The following is a 20,237-nucleotide window of genomic DNA, read 5'->3' as shown; positions in this document are numbered from 1 at the left end:
CGGGAGAACATCCGCACCGTAACACAACATAAACACAACAGAACAAATACCCAGAACCCCTTGCAGCACTAACTCTTCCGGGACGCTACAATATTACACCCCCCGCTAAACCCCTACCCCCACCACCACCTCAACCTCCTCATGCTCTCTCAGGGAGAGCATGTCCCAAATTCCAAGCTGCTGTTTTGAGGCATGTTAAAGAAAAAGAATGCACTTTGTGACTTCAATAATAAATATGGCAGTGCCATGTTGGCATTTTTTTCCCATAACTTGAGTTGATTTATTTTGGAAAACCTTGTTACATTGTTTAATGCATCCAGCGGGGCATCACAACAAAATTAGGCATAATAATTTGTTAATTCCACCACTGTATATATCGGTATCGGTTGATATCGGAATCGGTTATTAAGAGTTGGACAATATCGGATATCGGCAAAAAAGCCATTATCACACATCTCTAATTACAACCAAAACATAATTTTTTTAGTTGTCATTTTTCTGCTCAATCCATCGCAGAAATCCATCATAAGTTCACATTTATGTCTGTAGGTTTGATTGTTTGATTGATTGAAACTTTTATTAGTAGATTGCACAGTGCAGTACATATTCCGTACAATTGACCACTAAATGGTAACACCCCAATAAGTCGGGGTCCATGTTAATCAATTCATGGTACAAATATATACTATCATCATAATACAGTCATCACACAAGTTAATCATCAGAGTATATACATTGAATTATTTACATTATTTACAATCCGAGGGGTGGGATGTGGAGGGGTTAGGTTTGGTTGATATCAGCACTTCAGTCATCAACAATTGCATCATCTGAGAAATGGACATTGAAATAGTGTAGGTCTGACTTGGTAGGATATGTACAGCAAGTAGTGAACATAGTGAGTTCAGAAAGCATAAGAACAAGTATATACATTTGATTATTTACAATCCGGGGAGGTGGGATGTGGAAGGGAGGGTGTTAGTTTAGGGTTGAAGTTGCCTGGAGGTGTTCTTTTAGTGCGGTTTTGAAGGAGGATAGAGATGCACTTTCTTTTACACCTGTTGGGAGTGCATTCCATATTGATGTGGCATAGAAAGAGAATGAGTTAAGACCTTTGTTAGATCGGAATCTGGGTTTAACGTGGTTAGTGGAGCTCCCCCTGGTGTTGTGGTTATGGCGGTCATTTACGTTAAGGAAGTAGTTTGACATGTACTTCGGTATCAGGGAGGTGTAGTGGATTTTATAGACTAGGCTCAGTGCAAGGTGTTTAACTCTGTCCTCCACCCTGAGCCAGCCCACTTTAGAGAAGTGGGTAGGAGTGAGGTGGGATCTGGGGTGGAGGTCTAGAAGTAATCTGACTAGCTTGTTCTGGGATGTTTGGAGTTTAGATTTGAGGGTTTTGGAGGTGCTAGGGTACCAGGAGGTGCATGCGTAATCGAAAAAGGGTTGAACGAGAGTTCCCGCCAGAATCCTCATGGTGCTTTTGTTGACCAGAGAGGAGATTCTGTAGAGAAATCTTGTTCGTTGGTTAACCTTTTTGATTACCTTGGTTGCCATTTTATCACAGGAAAGATTAGCCTCTAGAATGGAACCTAGGTAGGTGACCTCATCTTTCCTGGTGACAACAATGTCACCCACTTTTATAGTGAAGTCATTGACTTTCTTAAGGTTGATGTGGGACCCAAATAGGATGGATTCCGTTTTACCCAAGTGTATGGATAGCTTGTTGTCAGCGAGCAAACGAGCCAGCCAGGTGTAAATACTACCGAGTTCAGCACTGAGGAGCGGTGATAATGGCAGTCGCCTGTGATTAAATTCTACCCTGTCTGAAATCAGAGGGAGAAAAAAAATCAAATCTATCACAGGATGTGAGGCACCGATGCTGATGAGTTTATCTCCAGCAGACATCAGCGTTACATCGCATCATCTGCAACACACCGCTTGCCATACTCTGCCTATTCCAAAGTGGAATTGGCACGGAATGTAATTGAAAGTGCAATTTAAGCACCGTCCAATATAAAACGTGTTATAACGGCAAAGACAATCCACTGTTGTCACAGTAATGTGCAGTCCAGGTGTCAAGGTGACATCGAGGTGTGTGTGAAGGTCATGAGCAGACATGATTAAAGGCCTACTAAAATGAATTTTTTTTATTTAAAAGGGGATAGCAGATCCATTCTATGTGTCATACTTGATCATTTCGCGATATTGCCATATTTTTGCTGAAAGGATTTAGTAGAGAACAACGACGATAAAGATCGCAACTTTTGGTATCTGATAAAAAAAAAGCCTTGCCCATACCGGAAGTAGCGTGACGTCACCGGAGGAAAGACTTCTCACAATTCCCCATTGTTTACAATGCAGCTAGAGCGATTCGGACCGAGAAAGCGACGATTACCCCATTAATTTGAGCAAGGATGAAAGATTTGTGGATGAGGAACGTTACAGTGAATGACTAGAGTGCAGTGCAAGACATATCTTTTTTCGCTCTGACCGTAACTTAGGTACAAGCTGGCTCATTGGATTCCACACTCTCTCCTTTTGCTATTGTGGATCACGGATTTGTATTTTAAACCACCTCGGATACTATATCCTCTTGAAAATGAGAGTCGAGAACGCGAAATGGACATTCACAGTGACTTTTATCTCCACGACAATACATCGACGAAACACTTTAGCTACGGAGCTAACGTGATAGCATCGTGCTTAACTGCATATAGAAACAAAATAAATAAACCCCTGACTGGAAGGATAGACAGAAGATCAACAATACTATTAAACCATGGACATGTAAATACACGGTTAATAATTCTCAGCCTGGCAAAGGTTAACAATGCTGTTGCTAACGACGCCATTGAAGCTAACCTAGCAACCGGACCTCACAGAGCTATGCTAAAAACATTAGCTATCCACCTACGCCAGCCAGCCCTCATCTGCTCATCAACACCCGTGCTCACCTGCGTTCCAGCGATCGACGGTGGCTAACGCGTCTGCTATCCATCTCTGTCTTCCTGGTTGTGTTGCTGCAGCCAGCCGCTAATACACCGATCCCACCTACAACTTTCTTCTTTGCAGTCTCCATTGTTCATTAAACAAATTGCAAAAGATTCACCAACACAGATTCAATGGTGTACCAATACTTCCGCATCAACTGATTCCGTCACGCGCATACGTCATCATACATAGACGTTTTCAACCGGAAGTGTGGCGGGAAATTTAAAATGTCACTTTATAAGTTAACCCGGCCGTATTGGCATGTGTTGCAATGTTAAGATTTCATCATTGATATATAAACTATCAGACTGCGTGGTCGCTAGTAGTGGCTTTCAGTAGGCCTTTAAGGGGGGGCTTTTCATAGGATAGGACTTTATTGTCATTGCACAAGTACAACAAAACTATGTTTTCAGCACAAACCCGTTCAAGATTCGGCAAACAAACAGTGTACTGGGGGCCGGTATATCTATTTTTAGGAAAACTAATACAAAACCTCACAATAAAGTCTGATTGAATGCTAAAAACCTTATGACAGACCGCCTTAAAAACGGAATGGAATTTTAAATGTTTCTATGAAGGATAAAACCCTGAATATTGACAACATATGAACGTCACACCCTCTCTCCATCCACATATTTTACAATCAAGCCAAGTGCAACAAACACAGCGAAATATGAACGTGAAGGGTAAAAAAACAAAAAACATCTACAATCTGATATATGTGATACATCACTAAGCTTTAGAACTTTCTTGTAAAAATCTCCTTCCGCGTCTGTCCCTGACACCCACATTTCAGGCTCTGGAAACACTCTGTGGAAACGCTCCCCACCCACACTGCTTGGTGCCTCGTCTGACCTGCTGTGACGTAGATTACCATAGTAACTAGTAGAGTTGTACGGCGATACTAATGAATCATATTCGGTACCATACCGCCTTTGAAAAGTACCGGTCCGCCACACCCTAAGATTTTTTGTTAAAATAAAGCCAATAATGCAATTTTTTCTGGTCCCTTTTATTTAGAAAAGTATCAAAGTACCGAAAAGTATCGAAATAATATTGGTATCAGGACAACACTAGTCGCTAAAATATCATGCAAAAGCGCATATTCCAACCATTGAAATACATTGTATCGTTCAAGACTTATGGTAATTTGAAAACATCACTGCACATCATAATGGCAGCTACACTTTACATCTTAAAGATCTAAAAAAAAATATTTGGGAATGTCCGACAGGCCAGATTGACAAGCTTAACGGGCCGCATGTGGCCCCCCGGGCCTTAATTTGCCCACGTCTGGTGTACAGGGTTACAGAACAGGAACGCTGATGGGTCGCCAAAGGCGCCCCGCCCCGTAAAAGATAAGAAAAAGGTAAAACGCTGGGGAAGGATGAGTAAAAAAATACAATCTAGTCTGGAAAGGGAAAAAACCTCCATGCCATGCACACAAAAACATGTTACATTTAATCACGACAACTCGCAACAGAGGGCGGGGAGGAGTTGGGGCCCTGGAGGTCGACTGCTGCTATGAAGCGCTGCCAGCCGTCCATCACCCCGAAGGGGAAACAAGCGGTGCCCCACACTTTGCTAGAATCCTGTTCTACCTCCACGTTCTCCACGTGGCCGTTCAAAATCACCACGGAAACGACGCGGTCGTTAGCGGGCGTAGTAATAGACGGCTGTTCTGCGCGATCATCAAATATTATAGCTGGGAGATAATCACTGGGGTAATTTTAGTGGTGCTGTTCAGCGGACGAGAGTGCAGACTGAGACATTGAAGATAAGGAGCTGCTGACTCCGTGAGAGGGAGGAGAATGGTAATGGTCTCGCCACGCTCCAGTTACTGGTGAACTGCCGGGCTTTGATCGTCATTTTGTATCGACTTAGGAACAAGCAGAATGAACAAAAAGCCAGCTCCATGTCCTTTGTGTGACTGGGACACAAAGTGGTTTGAACCACAAACAAACATTCAATAAAATTCAAAATAACCAATCAAGTATCATATCAGTGGTCAATACTACAGTGTAGGGTTGTAGGGTATACCGGTATTAGTATAGTACCGCGGTACTAATGAATCATAGTCGGTACTATACCGCCTCTAAAGAGTACCGGTCCCTCACCCCCGTCACATTGCTGGTTTTACGAGCAGAGGAGCATGTTCGGCAGCGCACAACCACGGAGTACTTACAAGCAGACGCAGTGTGTAGACAGAAAAGGGAGAACGGCGCATTTTGGTGTAAAAAGTAAAGATAAAGGTGAAGTTATAACACTGAAACGCCCTCAGGAAGAGGTGCTTTAAGACATGGCGAACTAGCTTGTGGCTAAAGTCCGTCCGCAGTCGGCAGTGTTTTAGCTACTTCTAAATCACTAATCCTGGTCTCCATGGCGACAAATAAAGTACGTTTTGTTACTAGTACAATTATCACTGCAGGACGAGGAATAGCTAAACATTAGGGATGTCCGATAATGGCTTTTTGCCGATATCCGATATTCCGATATTGTCCAACTCTTTAATTACCGATACCGATATCAACCGATACGATATATGCAGTCGCAGAATTAACACATTATTATGCCTAATTTGGACAACCAGGTATGGTGAAGAGAAGGTCCTTTTTTAAAAAATTAATTAAATAAAATAAGATAGATAAATTAAAAACATTTTCTTGAATAAAAAAGAAAGTAAAACAATGTAAAAAGAGTTACATAGAAACTAGTAATTAATGAAAATGAGTCAAATTAACACGCACAATCATGTGTGCTTACGGACTGTATCCCTTGCAGACTGTATTGATGTATATTGATATATAATGTAGGAACCAGAATATTAATAACAGAAAGAAACAACCCTTTTGTTTGAATGAGTGAGAGAGTTTTTTTGGGTTGGTGCACTAATTGTAAGTGTATCTTGTGTTTTTTATGTTGATTTAATAGAAAAAAACAAACAAACAAAAAAAACGATACCGATAATAAAAAAAACGATACCGATAATTTACGATATTACATTTTAAAGCATGTATCGGCCGATAATATCTGCACTGTAATAGTACATATATGATATCAATAAGTCTTAATTTAACACTTAATGTAGGCCAAATGATGTTGACTATGTTTTAAAATGTTAAAATAGTTGAAGTACAATGTGGTAAGGGACAATTGTAATACATATATGCTGCAGTATTAAGCAAAAGAAGGAATGAAAAATAAGGATAGTAAAAAAAGGAATACAAATAAGGATAATAATAATAGTTGGAGTAGTTTAGTTGAAATGATTGGTTAATAATAAACATAAAAAAGAAGCAGGAGACAAGAATGAAAGACGTGAGTAAAGATATTGAGAATATGATATCATTGCACTGAATCAGTCAGCAGGCTGATATTACATGCAGCATGAATAATTACATTCTGGACATTAAAAAATGGAACATCAACTGACCGGAAATGAGCTCCAGCATGTTGAGCAAAGCATGTCCTTGATGCTCCTCGTCCTCGTTGAATTGGATCTCGCATCATGTGCTGTTTTACCAGCTGCTTTTCAATTATTATATTCATTATAATGAAATAGTTATACGGTATTATTCACAGCATTCACACAATAAGATGACCTTGTTTGGGGTTTTTTCAACAAGAGGATTTGGAGTTGTAGTCGTTTGACGTTTATCATGAGTACAAAAACTGTTTTTGTTTTTTTACAGATTAGGTCCGATTAAAAAAATATTATTTTCAGGTCCTAAAAACAGCACCTGTTTTAAAACATCCATCCATCCATCCATCCATCTTCTTCTGCTTATCCAAGGTCAGGTCGCGGGGGCAGCAGCCTAAGCAGGGAAGCCCAGACTTCCCTCTCCCCAGCCAATTCGTCCAGCTCCTCCCGGGGGATCCCGAGGCGTTCCCAGGCCAGCCGGGAGACATAGTCTTCCCAACGTGTCCTGGGTCTTCCCCGTGGCCTCCTACCGGTCGGACGTGCCCTAAACACCTCTCTAGGGAGGCGTTCGGGTGGCATCCTGACCAGATGCCCGAACCACCTCATCTGGCTCCTCTCCATGTGGAGGAGCAGCAGCTTTTACTTGGAGTTCCTCCCGGATGGCAGAGCTTCTCACACTATCTCTAAGGGAGAGCAGCACCCGACTGAGGAAACTCATTTTGTACCCTTCAGTCATAACCCAAAGCTCATGACCATAGGTGAGGATGGGAACGTAGATCGACCGGTAAATTGAGAGCTTTGCCTTCCAGCTCAGCTCCTTCTTCACCACAACGGATCCATACAGCGTCCGCATTACTGAAGACGCCGCACCGATCCGCCTGTCGATCTCACGATCCACTCTTCCCTCACTCGTGAACAAGACTCTGGGGTACTTGAACTCCTCCACTTGGGGCAAGATCTCCTCCCCAACCCGGAGATGGCACTCCACCCTTTTCCGGGTGAGAACCATGGACTCGGACTTGGAGGTGCTGATTCTCATCCCAGTCGCTTCACACTCGGCTGCGAACCGATCCAGTGAGAGCTGAAGATCCTGGCCAGATGAAGCCATCAGGACCACATCATCTGCAAAAAGCAGAGACCTAATCCTGCAGCCACCAAACCAGATCCCCTCAACTCCTTGACTGCGCCTAGAAATTCTGTCCATAAAAGTTATGAACAGAATGGGTGACAAAGGGCAGCCTTGGCGGAGTCCAACCCTCACTGGAAACGTGTCCGACTTACTGCCGGCAATGCGGACCAAGCTCTGGCACTGATCATACAGGGAGAGGACCGCCACAATCAGACAGTCCGATACCCCATACTCTCTGAGCACTCCCCACAGGACTTCCCGAGGGACACGGTCAAAGTCCACAAAGCACATGTAGACTGGTTGGGCAAACTCCCAATGCACCCTCAAGGACCCTGCCGAGAGTATAGAGCTGGTCCACAGTTCCACGACCAGGACGAAAACCACACTGTTCCTCCTGAATCCGAGGTTCGACTATCCGGCATAGCCTCCTCTCCAGTACACCTGAATAGACCTTACCGGTTTTAATTTTTGTTTTAAAACAAAAATAGTTAATTGTTTACAGCACAGGTGTCAAACTCAAGTCCCGGAACCAAAGTCTTGAAATAATATGTATTAATAAAATACTTTATCCTTCTATCTATCTCCATTTTGATGGAAAAAATACATGTATGTCATGCAGTTGCATATCTTTAAAACATGTATATTATCTAATATGTTTTTTGTCCAAATAAAAAGTAAATACTGTATTTTTCAGACCATAGAGTGCACTGGCATATAAGCCGCACCCACAAAATTTTAGGTTAAAAATATTTTTTCCATACATTAGCCGCACCGGACTATAAGCCGCGGATATTAAAGGCCTACTGAAATGATTTTTTAAAAATTTAAACGGGGATAGCAGATCCATTCTATGTGTCATACTTGATCATTTCGCGATATTGCCATATTTTTTGCTGAAAGGACAAGTAGAGTAGTAGAGAACATCGACGATAAAGTTCGCAACTTTTGGTCGCTGATAAAAAAAAGCCTTGCCTGTACCGGAAGTAGCGTGACGTCACAGGTTGAAGGGCTCCTCACATTTCCCCATTGTTTACACCAGCAGCGAGAGCGATTCGGACCGAGAAAGCGACGATTACCCCATTAATTTGAGCGAGGATGAAAGATTCGTGGATGAGGAACGTGAGAGTGAAGGACTAGAGTGCAGTGCAGGACGTATCTTTTTTCGCTCTGACCGTAACTTAGGTACAAGGGCTCATTGGATTCCACACGTTCTCCTTTTTCTATTGTGGATCACGGATTTGTATTTTAAACCACCTCGGATACTATATCCTCTTGAAAATGAGAGTCGAGAACACGAAATGGACATTCACAGTGACTTTTATCTCCACGACAATACATCGGTGAAGCACTTTATCTACGGAGCTAACGTGATAGCATCGTGCTTAAATGCAGATAGAAACAAAAGAAATAAACCCCTGACTGGAAGGATAGACAGAAGATCAACAATACTATTAAACCATGGACATGTAAATACACGGTTAATGCTTTCCAGCCTGGCGAAGCTTAACAATGCTGTTGCTAACGACGCCATTGAAGCTAACTTAGCAACGGGACCTCACAGAGCTATGCTAAAAACATTAGCTATCCACCTACGCCAGCCCTCATCTGCTCATCAACACCCGTGCTCACCTGCGTTCCAGCGATCGACGGCGCGACGAAGGACTTCACCCGATCATCGATGCGGTCGGCGGCTAGCGTCGGATAGCGGGTCTGCTATCCAACTCAAAGTCCTCCTGGTTGTGTTGCTGCAGCCGGCCGCTAATACACCGATCCCACCTACAGCTTTCTTCTTTGCAGTCTCCATTGTTCATTAAACAAATTGCAAAAGATTCACCAACACAGATGTCCAGAATACTGTGGAATTTTGCGATGAAAACAGAGCTTTTTGTATTGGATTCAATGTGTCCCAATACTGCCGCTTCAACCATTGACGTCACGCGCATACGTCATCATACATAGACGTTTTCAACCGGAAGTTTCCCGGTAAATTTAAAATGTCACTTTATAAGTTAACCCGGCCGTATTGGCATGTGTTGCAATGTTAAGATTTCATCATTGATATATAAACTATCACACTGCGTGGTCGCTAGTAGTGGCTTTCAGTAGGCATTTAAGTTGTGAAATGTGCAAGATTGTCAGAGACATTTTAAAACAAGCTATTAGTGCACTTTTGTGCATGATGTCACTAAGATGACATATCAAAACAACACTAAATTAAAGTGCACTTTTTGTACGGAACGCCACTACAATAGTTTATAACAAATAAAGTGCACTTTTGTGCATGATGTCACACAAGTTATTTCAATAAGTGTCAAATAAAAATGAGCTGCATAATAGGAAATCAAATAGTGTATGTCCTTCGCTATGTGGTAGGTTCCTGCGGACGTTATCTCCTTCTGTTGTTGACTATTTTTTCCATACGGTGTTGATGTGGAAATGGTTGCTTGGGCATTTTGTTGGTGTGGCACCGAACGGAGATGTTGACATGCGGGGTTTCAAGCACTCGTCATTCTCTAGCGGGTGACTTTTCAAATGATGCTACATTAGCAGCGGTGCTACTTTTTTTAGCAATGCTTTTGCCACATACTTGACATATTACGGTTGTCTGTTCAACATCTTCCCGCTTGAAGCCAAACCACCGCCAGACGATGGTGTTTTTCTTGGAATTAATTCTTCCTTCATTTGTTACAGATTCGCACCTCCTTTCTCTCGTATTACCACTCCGCTAGCACCACAGCTAACGTTACCATGCCGCTACCTCTCTGCTCCGCAAGGGCGTGTGACTTTGCACGTGTGACGTATGTAAGAAGATGCGCTTGTTTTATGTCTGTGTGAGAAGGAGAGACAAGAAAGAGTGATAAAAGCCTGTAGTGTAATGCCAGCAGCTAAAAGCAACTGCGTGAGAACGTATACTCCAATATCACGATATAGTCATTTTCTATATCGCACAGAGACAAATCCGCGATATATCGAGTATATTCCATATATCGCCCAGCCCTGGCGCTAATAATCGAATGCATTGGCAACTCTGTCCTTCAATCCTTCTGTGGAGGGAGGTGTAGCCAGCGCTGCGTGCAGGAGCAAAAGTCACCGCCGCTGTCCATGGTGCTGAGGACGAGCACCATCGGGCATGGGAGGGGCATGTGCTGACGGCGAGACACAGCTGGCAGGTGATTAGATTTCACAGGTGGTACGTGTTAATCTAATCAACTGTTGTCTTTAACAGTGAGCGGCCGGGTGCAGGAGGGGGAGGAGAAACTTGGAGAGACTTGGAGACGAACATCTGAAAAGATTGTTGTATTGTTGAAAGAGCATTAAAAACTTGGTTAAAACGGCACGCCTGGCTCCTGCGACGTGTAATAGTAGAACGAATAGGAAGCGACTTCCACACCTTCATACTCATGTACAAACCCCGTTTCCATATGAGTTGGGAAATTGTGTTAGATGTAAATATAAACGGAATACAATGATTTGCAAATCATTTTCAAGCCATATTCAGTTGAATGCACTACAAAGACAACATATTTGATGTTCAAACTCATAAACTTTATTTTTTTTTTGCAAATAATAATTAACTTAGAATTTCATGGCTGCAACACGTGCCAAAGTAGTTGGGAAAAGGCATGTTCACCACTGTGTTACATGGCCTTTCCTTTTAACAACACTCAGTAAAGGTTTGGGAACTGAGGAGACACATTTTTGAAGCTTCTCAGGTGGAATTCTTTCCCATTCTTGCTTGATGTACAGCTTAAGTTGTTCAACAGTCCGGGGGTCTCCCTTGTGCTATTTTAGGCTTCATAATGCGCCACACATTTTCAATGGGAGACAGGTCTGGACTACAGGCAGGCCAGTCTAGTACCCGCACCCTTTTACTATGAAGCCACGTTGATGTAACACGTGGCTTGGCATTGTCTTGCTGAAATAAGCAGGGGCGTCCATGGTAACGTTGCTTGGATGGCAACATATGTTGCTCCAAAACCTGTATGTACCTTTCAGCATTAATGCCGCCTTCACAGATGTGTAAGTTACCCATGTCTTGAGCACTAATACACCCCCATACCATCACACATGCTGGCTTTTACACTTTGACCCTAGAACAATCCGGATGGTTATTTTCCTCTTTGGTCCGGAGGACACGACGTCCACAGTTTCCAAAAACAATTTGAAATGTGGACTCGTCAGACCACAGAACACTTTTCCACTTTGTATCAGTCCATCTTAGATGAGCTCAGGCCCAGCGAAGCCGACGGCGTTTCTGGGTGTTGTTGATAAACGGTTTTCGCCTTGCATAGGAGAGTTTTAACTTGCACTTACAGATGTAGCGACCAACTGTAGTTACTGACAGTGGGTTTCTGAAGTGTTCCTGAGCCCATGTGGTGATATCCTTTACACACTGATGTCGCTTGTTGATGCAGTACAGCCTGAGGGATGGAAGGTCACGGGCTTAGCTGCTTACGTGCAGTGATTTCTCCAGATTCTCTGAACCCTTAGATGATATTACGGAGCGTAGATGGTGAAATCCCTAAATTCCTTGCAATAGCTGGTTGGGAAAGGTTTTTCTTAAACTGTTCAACAATTTGCTCACGCATTTGTTGACAAAGTGGTGACCCTCGCCCCATCCTTGTTTGTGAATGAATGAGCATTTCATGGAATCTACTTTTATACCCAATCATGGCACCCACCTGTTCCCAATTAGCCTGCACACCTGTGGCATGTTCCAAATAAGTGTTTGATGAGCATTCCTCAACTTTATCAGTATTTATTGCCACCTTTCCCAACTTCTTTGTCAGGTGTTGCTGGCATCAAATTCTAAAGTTAATGATTATTTGCAACAAAAAAAAAAAGGTTTATCAGTTTGAACATCAAATATGTTGTCTTTGTAGCATATTCAACTGAATATGGCTTGAAAATGATTTGCAAATCATTGTATTCCGTTTATATTTACATCTAACACAATTTCCCAACTCATATGGAAACGGGGTTTGTATTATTGGCTGTCATTAATGGCCGTGTGAGGGCAGCCATAACTGGGATGTGGCCCTTCATTACAAGCAGTTTCTTGAAAACAGATCAGTGTTGAGGAAGCTGAGGCTTAGAGAAGATGTGGAAGCGTTAAAGGAGCTTTGACACCAAGTGCTGACATCCTGCTCCCAGTGGGCCCTCTGGATCTCAGCCTGGAAGACACTGAAGAGCGCAGGCATGACATTTTCCCCGAGATTCATACTATATTTATTTTGCCGGACTGCACATGTGAGAGGCAAATATGCATACAGTGAAAATACAGTTGACTTGCAACCTATCAGCTCCTGTCAGCGAGCGGTGAGCGACACGTCCGGTCATTGAGGTCGCCATCGGCCTTCGCCACACTTCCGTCTGCCACATTCCTTCTATCAGCTCCATCAACCCTCCTCCTTTCAGCTCCTTTTCATACTTGACCCCCTTTCAACCTTGCTGCCGTTTCATGAATGTCAATATCTTTTCTTCATTTGTCTACTTTTGTAGTGTGTCTGCAGCGCTTGTCTATTATATTCCCCCACTACTACATATCAGTCCGGGAAATACTGCCCTCTGTCACATCAATATGGTTAAAATGTTCAAAATATGTAAATATTACATGTTATTAGGAATGTTACTACATTACATTTACCAATTATTTCCAGAGTATAAGCCGCACCCACTACTTTTTTTGAAGAAAAGCCATTTTTTCCATACATAAGCCGCAGATACACTACCGTTCAAAAGTTTGGGGTCACCCAAACAATTTAGTGGAATAGCCTTCATTTCTAAGAACAAGAATAGACTGTCGAGTTTCAGATGAAAGTTCTCTTTTTCTGGCCATTTTGAGCGTTTAATTGACCCCACAAATGTGATGCTCCAGAAACTCAATCTGCTCAAAGGAAGGTCAGTTTTGTAGCTTCTGTAACGAGCTAAAGTGTTTTCAGATGTGTGAACATGATTGCACAAGGGTTTTCTAATCATCAATTAGCCTTCTGAGCCAATGAGCAAACACATTGTACCATTAGAACACTGGAGTGATAGTTGCTGGAAATGGGCCTCTATACACCTATGTAGATATTGCACCAAAAACCAGACATTTGCAGCTAGAATAGTCATTTACCACATTAGCAATGTATAGAGTGTAATTCTTTCAAGTTAAGACTAGTTTAAAGTTATCTTCATTGAAAAGTACAGTGCTTTTCCTTCAAAAATAAGGACATTTCAATGTGACCCCAAACTTTTGAACGGTAGTGTATACGTTGTGAAAATGAGTTATTTACACATAAATATTCTGTAAATGTTTATTTACATACCTTAATTGGTTCCAAGCTGTGTCTGTAACGCGGCAGTAAAACGGCCGATCAAACAAAACAGAAGTCGTCCTCATGGACCCACTACAGTGTTTCCCCCAGAAAATGTGTTAGTTAAGGTGGTGTCTCTCTCTCTCGCAGTAGACTACAGACTGTGGTGAAGTAGGCCGGCTTCTTCGCCTGAAGAAGCCTACAATTTTTGGTTGTGTTTTCCGCTCCGTATGCTGAATGGCAATATACTATATATATATCTAGATATTTTTTCCGTAAAGTAAAAACAAAACACAAAACAGTCCTAGTTACCTGAGATACTAAGTATGTCATTATTTTTGACTTAGTAAATATTGACTTACTAAGACAAATTAATGACTTTCTGTAAATAAGCGTTTGCAATAAGCGTTTGAAAATAATAGTTAAAAGTGGGGCCACATGCTGACATATGCTCAACTCATCATGCTTAATTTATTACAGCATTTGGGAAGCCCGTAGTTGATTTGTATTATGTGAATGTTATATTTTTATCAACATGTGATAGCAGGGACCCTGCCATTCAAAACTAGGCTTCTACATTACTAATGATTAATGTAGCATCAAGGGTTGGAATTGGGGGTTAAATCACCAACAATGATTCCCGGGCGCGGCTGCTGCTCACTGCTCCCCTCACCTCCCAGGGGGGTGATCAAGGGTGATGGGTCAAATGCAGAGAATAATTTTGCCACACCTCGTGTGTGTGTGACAATAATTGGTACTTTAACTTTTAACTATAGCTGAAAAAATGGTACAATAGCAATAGGAGAGACTATTCATCCCTGAACACCATGGAGTTCATGTAGGCTTTATGATGCAGTTACATTATTATATCAACTATCAGAGACAGAAACTCTTCATTTAACATAATGTCCTTTTTTGCTGCTTCAACACAGAAAAAGGTCAAGTGAAATAACTTTGTCGTTAACTGTAGGTCAATAATGCTTGTCTTTCTCTCAAGGCAACAAGAGAAGTATCCTACACTTCTCTTTTGTAAAGTAAATCTGAACAGCCGATATGGGCATCTACATCTACTATATGATTTGCCTGAGAAGCTTGACAGGACAAAAAATGTAAAAAAAATATGTCATTTGGCGTCATTGCTCAAACTATAACACACACATTTCAGTCTGCTCGTCTTTAATGAAGACCTTTGAACGCAAATCATTATGGCCATCGTCCATAAATTAGCCACACCGTTTTGCAAGCCGCAGGGTTCAAAGCATTGGAAAAAAAGTAGCGGCTTATAGTCCAGAAATTACAGTATACTTATAGCGTGTATGAATCAGAATCAGAAATACTTTAATAATCCCCGAGGGGAAATTAATATTTTCCGCACAGTCCCATTCAAGATCAGACAAACATTATAGGGAGACAGAACAGGATCAAACATTACAGGGAGACAGAACAGGATCAAACATTACAGAGAGACAGAACAGGATCAAACATTACAGGGAGACAGAACAGGATCAAACATTGCAGAGAGACAGAACAGGATCAAACATTACAGGGAGACAGAACAGGATCGCTGAGGGGTCTGCCAACTCCCGGCGCCTCTTACAAAAAAGGTGAGAAACTGGTAAACGCTGGGGAGGGTGGGGGCTGAGAAAGAAAAAGGGTTAGGGTTAGAGTTTGATGCAACCAGCCACTTCTACACACATCCATCCATCCATCCATTTTCTACCACTTGTCCCTTTTGGGGTCGCGGGGGGTGCTCCTATCCACAAAAGTAAAACAACAACAACAAAAAACAACACTGTGGTGGCCTCTGTGGTGTTCCACGCCATCGTCTGCTGGGGTGGAGGGAACATGGCTGGAGACAGGAGCAGACCCAACAAAGCAACCTCGGCCGCCCACCAACTCTCGGCCAGTGTCCATTCCGGATGGATGAGCGAGGAATGCGTCCAAGGAGACCGAGGTGTCGGATACCTGCTCATTCAGCCAAAACACTGTGAAGCTTGTCCGCCAGCTCCGCAGCTCTTGTCTCTTCATCCGCATCTCCTCCAGTCTCTCCAAACGGACTCTGGTGTGGCAGAGACCCAGCAGCTGGTCTCCATGGCCAAAAGGCTCCTGGGAGGCAGATCCAGAAGTTGACAAAAAAGCACCGCAGAAGTCACAAAAGTGCCACCCCTAGTCCCACAGTCCCAAAGGGTCCCCAACCAAAAGGGAAAAAAACCCCACATGAAAACAATATTTCTGAGCGCTTTATAGACATAATCGATCAAATCCCATTACCTACATTCTTACCTGCCTCTTGCTAGTCTTAATTACGATTTAGAAGGCTTAAAAAAGAAACATTGTTAGCTGCCTCTTGCTAGTCTTAATTACGATTTAGAATGCTTAAAAAAATGTTCTTGTCTTACATAAGAATTGTGAATGATAGGCACAACTAAAAACAAGTGCAGTTGCCCTTTAACATCCTTGTATCTTTTTAAGAAGATAAAATCAAAGCTTGACTTAATTTAACTTAAAGTGCACCCACATTCTTGTGCAAGCACATGAACATCAGCCATAAAAACAAACGTAAGGATGAAACATGCAGTTTATTTGTGCCTTGCGGTAGCGGATGATGGAAGCAATGCTTGGAATGCTGTGAGGATGAACAACAATGGCAGCCTTGGGGATTCTCGATAAGGTGTATAAAGATGGCAGAGGGGGAGACTCTATTAAACTCCTTTCAATGGATTTTCTCAGAAGCATGTTGGCGAGGGAACAATGATGAGGTGAAATGATCCCATGACAGTTACAGTATGGCTGAAGGCATCATTTCACACTGATGGTACCTGCTGCTGGTCACTTTCTTCTCTAACAATGGGAGCCCGGGCTTACTGCTCTGCCGCTCCCGCTCTCCCTGAACACCTGAGGGCACCGCAGACTGTAAATGCTTTTAAAAAAAAGGCTTAAAAACCCTTCTTTTAAAAAAAAAAGTATTTTATTGCTAGTTCTAGTTTTTATTTGTTTTGTATTATCTTTTTTTTAATACATTGTAGCACTTTGATGTTGTTTGCTCAATGTAAAGTGCTTTATTACAAATAAAATCTATTATTATTAACGTGTGTGCTCGAGTACGTGCTACCTGATAACACTGGTGTGACTCAAAACAAAGTCATTATGTAAACAATACGGTAAGCTGCCCAGAGTCACTTTAAAGGGGAACTGCACTTTTTTTTTTCAATTGTGTCTATCATTCACGGCCCTTATGTAAAACAAGAACACATGTTTTTTCTTTTTTATGCATTCTAACTCGTAAATAAACGCTAGCAAGAGTCAGCTAAAAATGGAGCCAATGGAAGTGGCTCTATTCCGCCTATAAAGCACTCTTAAAAAAACCCTCCATCAAGGTTTTGTATACATGCTGTAAGTATATATGTAGTATCTTGTAACATTCATAATAACATGTAATATCACAACGTTCACTTTTCCCTTCAACAACAACAAGACTACTAACCATGGCAGACTTGATGAGAGACAACAAAGACTACTTTGGGACAAATAATGATCCAGAAACTTCTATTTTTGAGCCTGAATATAAAGAGGATGATTTACAAGTTTTAGAAGCTGTGTTCTAAACAGCTGCAGCTTTAGTCCAACACTAAGCATCATGTAGCAGTATTGCTAAGTGCTTAACAAGATATGCAAACATTAAAAAAAATCACTTACTGTACGATTTCTGCTCTCACTGGTATAAAGACTGATGGGATGTTTATATCTTCTGTGGATAATGCATATGTTTAAGAGTTATTTCTTTATTCATAATCATGTTTGAATCAGCTCATATTTTTCCATGTATACTCTGTATACCAGTTTCTCTTTGTCTTCAGATTGCCTGTTTAGACAGGGTCGTAAACCATCAGGAATGTGAACACAACCCCCAAGTCTCTCTTCTTATCAGTGTTGAGAGGACGGGGGGGGGGGGGGGGGGGGGGGGGGGAGGGTCTTTCTTTGTGTGAAAAGAGTTGCTTTTTCCTTTGGAATGCCAGATCAACTTGGGCTACGCATTTGGATGTGTTGTTCGAGGCTGGTCTCTATTCTCAAATATTTGACAATAAATTACAAAATACCTATTCTGTGCTTGGTGGTACCTTTGAGTTCAGTTTATATGTCATCTAAGGAACTTGGGACTGACCAGCGTTTTACATCCCACTTGGAGGAACATCTGGTCAAACGCAACACTTCCCCTTTACGTCAACAATTCATCATAATCCTCACTAAGGTGTTTTTTTCGTGTCTTTCTCACCATCTTTGGGTCTAAGTTGGATGTCAAAGTTGACCAACTTGTGGGTTTATGTCCACAAACTTCTACTATCCAGGTGCGAGACATGGTTTTTAATCTAGAATTAACTCTCTCCAACTCAGAGGCGATGCAGCAGCTCAATATGTCAATATAGTAGCACAAGCGAGTTAGCGCTCTAAAAGTAGTTCCTCTGCGTTAGTGCTTATAATAACAATATCACTAATACTTGTTAATATTCAGGTCACGACATGTAAATGGAGTATTGTTGGCACTTTTTTTAGAGGGCTATATGGGTGCAATAGTGTGCTCCCATTATCTGCATTGTTAGCCACCTTTTACTTGCCATATTTTACTACTTAGAATGCATTTAAAAAATAAAAACATTTGTCTTTGTGAATGACAGTTAAAATTCCACAAAAGTGCATTTCCCCTTTAAGAAATGATTGTAATAATTTGATGTTTTAACAAAAGTCTTCATTGTGTTCTAGTGGACTTCCAGAAACTGGACCTGGCCTCTCTGCAGTCTGTCCGTCAGTTCGTCCAAAGCTTCAAGGAGCGCGACTTACCACTCAATATTCTGCTCAATAATGGTGAGTGTCGGTGACCTTGACGTAAACACACACTGGACACTTCATTAGGTACATGCACCAAAGATACAATATAGGTTTTTTTTTTCAGCTGCATAAACAAGGAGTTGAAATTACAGAAAATAAATGCAATTTTAAAAAAAAAAGCTTCAATAATTGCAAAATACAAATAGAATGTTGTGTTTGTAAGGAATCAAAATGATTGCATGGGTATTACATTTAGGGACGTGTCATTCAAAATAATCCATAAAGAACACATATGTAAAAGCTTTTTGACAACATTCCTCCATAACTTTGATCCATTGCGTGCTATTTTTAATCTGTTTGACAAAACTATTCACCAGCTATTTTATAACTCATGCCTCTTATGGTTTGAATTTAAATCACTTCATTATATAATAAAAGTTATAATATTAAGTTATATTAACATATAATTATTAATGATGCTGAAAAATGTATAATTATTATTAATAATATGAATCATTAATCATTATTATTATTATACCTACTTGAACCGCCGCTATTTTATTATGAAATTATTTTTCATAAATAATATATAATAAATAGTAGTTGAATCATAAAATAGCAGATGTTAAAGTAGGTATAAAAAAAATTCACAATTTCTTTTCTATACCTACTTAAACCTCTGCTATTTTGTTAATGGGTTTTTTTTTAATAATTATAAAAAACTAATAATAATTTAATAATGAAATAGCTGCTCTCTATCATATCAAAATGAAACTATTCAATTGTGAATCAAAATCAGCTTTATTGGCCAAATATTTTCAACACACAAGGAAATCGTACTTTTTTTTTTTACTATTTTTGTTTAATAATATGTAAACCGCTGCGGTTTTATTCGTAAATTATAATTTATAAATAATAGATAATAAATACAAATTATTATTTTTATTATTCATTAATATTTTTTTAGATAAATTAATAGTAAACAGTTTTATTATTCATAGTTAAATTATTTGTTGTATTGGAAATAATTATTATTGTTATTTGTTAAGAAATTCTAATAAATAATCATTTGATAATAAAATAGCGTTGAAAATCTTTTATTTGGATATGAAGAGATTGATTATCATGTAAAGTATATTGTAAATGTATATTTACAAATTCAAACGTTCAAAGAGAACACCTACAACACAGTTGTCAAACTGAAGGCCCGGGGGCCACGGTTTCGATAAAATACTTTTTATTTTATTTTATTTTTTACTAAATGCATTCGTTCTTTCAATTTTGACAGAAAAAAAAATGCATATTTTAAACTTTAATATTATCTGATCATGTCAAATATATTGTTGTATACTGTATTGCAAAACTATTTTTGTGAGATAAAAACAAATAATTAAATATCTGCTTGTCATCTTTATTTATGATTTTAAAGCAAGTTATACATACAAAAAATTGCTAATCAAATGCATATGCATTTTGATTAATCATGATTATTCACAGGTTATTACCTGCATGCATAATGTAATTTTTTTTTTTTTTTTTAAATCGGCCCTCTGAAAGCAGCCATTACTGC

The 20,237-nt window shown here is 40.6% G+C and overlaps 1 protein-coding gene across 4 annotated transcripts in view; it reads left to right on the top strand.

The window, feature by feature from the left end:
- The window catches only part of LOC133664342 (dehydrogenase/reductase SDR family member on chromosome X-like), a 214,172-nt gene that overhangs the window by 157,409 nt on the left and 36,526 nt on the right, over window positions 1-20,237 (top strand). For all 4 annotated transcript variants that reach the window (XM_062068863.1, XM_062068864.1, XM_062068865.1 and 1 more), the window contains one exon: window positions 18,602-18,703. In XM_062068863.1, the coding sequence (XP_061924847.1) occupies window positions 18,602-18,703 (102 nt within the window). The remainder of the gene's footprint in view (window positions 1-18,601; window positions 18,704-20,237) is intronic.

Source organism: Entelurus aequoreus, linkage group LG14 (genome assembly GCF_033978785.1).
Source record: "Entelurus aequoreus isolate RoL-2023_Sb linkage group LG14, RoL_Eaeq_v1.1, whole genome shotgun sequence".
NCBI classification, from domain to species: Eukaryota; Metazoa; Chordata; class Actinopteri; order Syngnathiformes; family Syngnathidae; genus Entelurus; species Entelurus aequoreus.
This window is presented reverse-complemented; position numbering and strand designations above follow the sequence as displayed.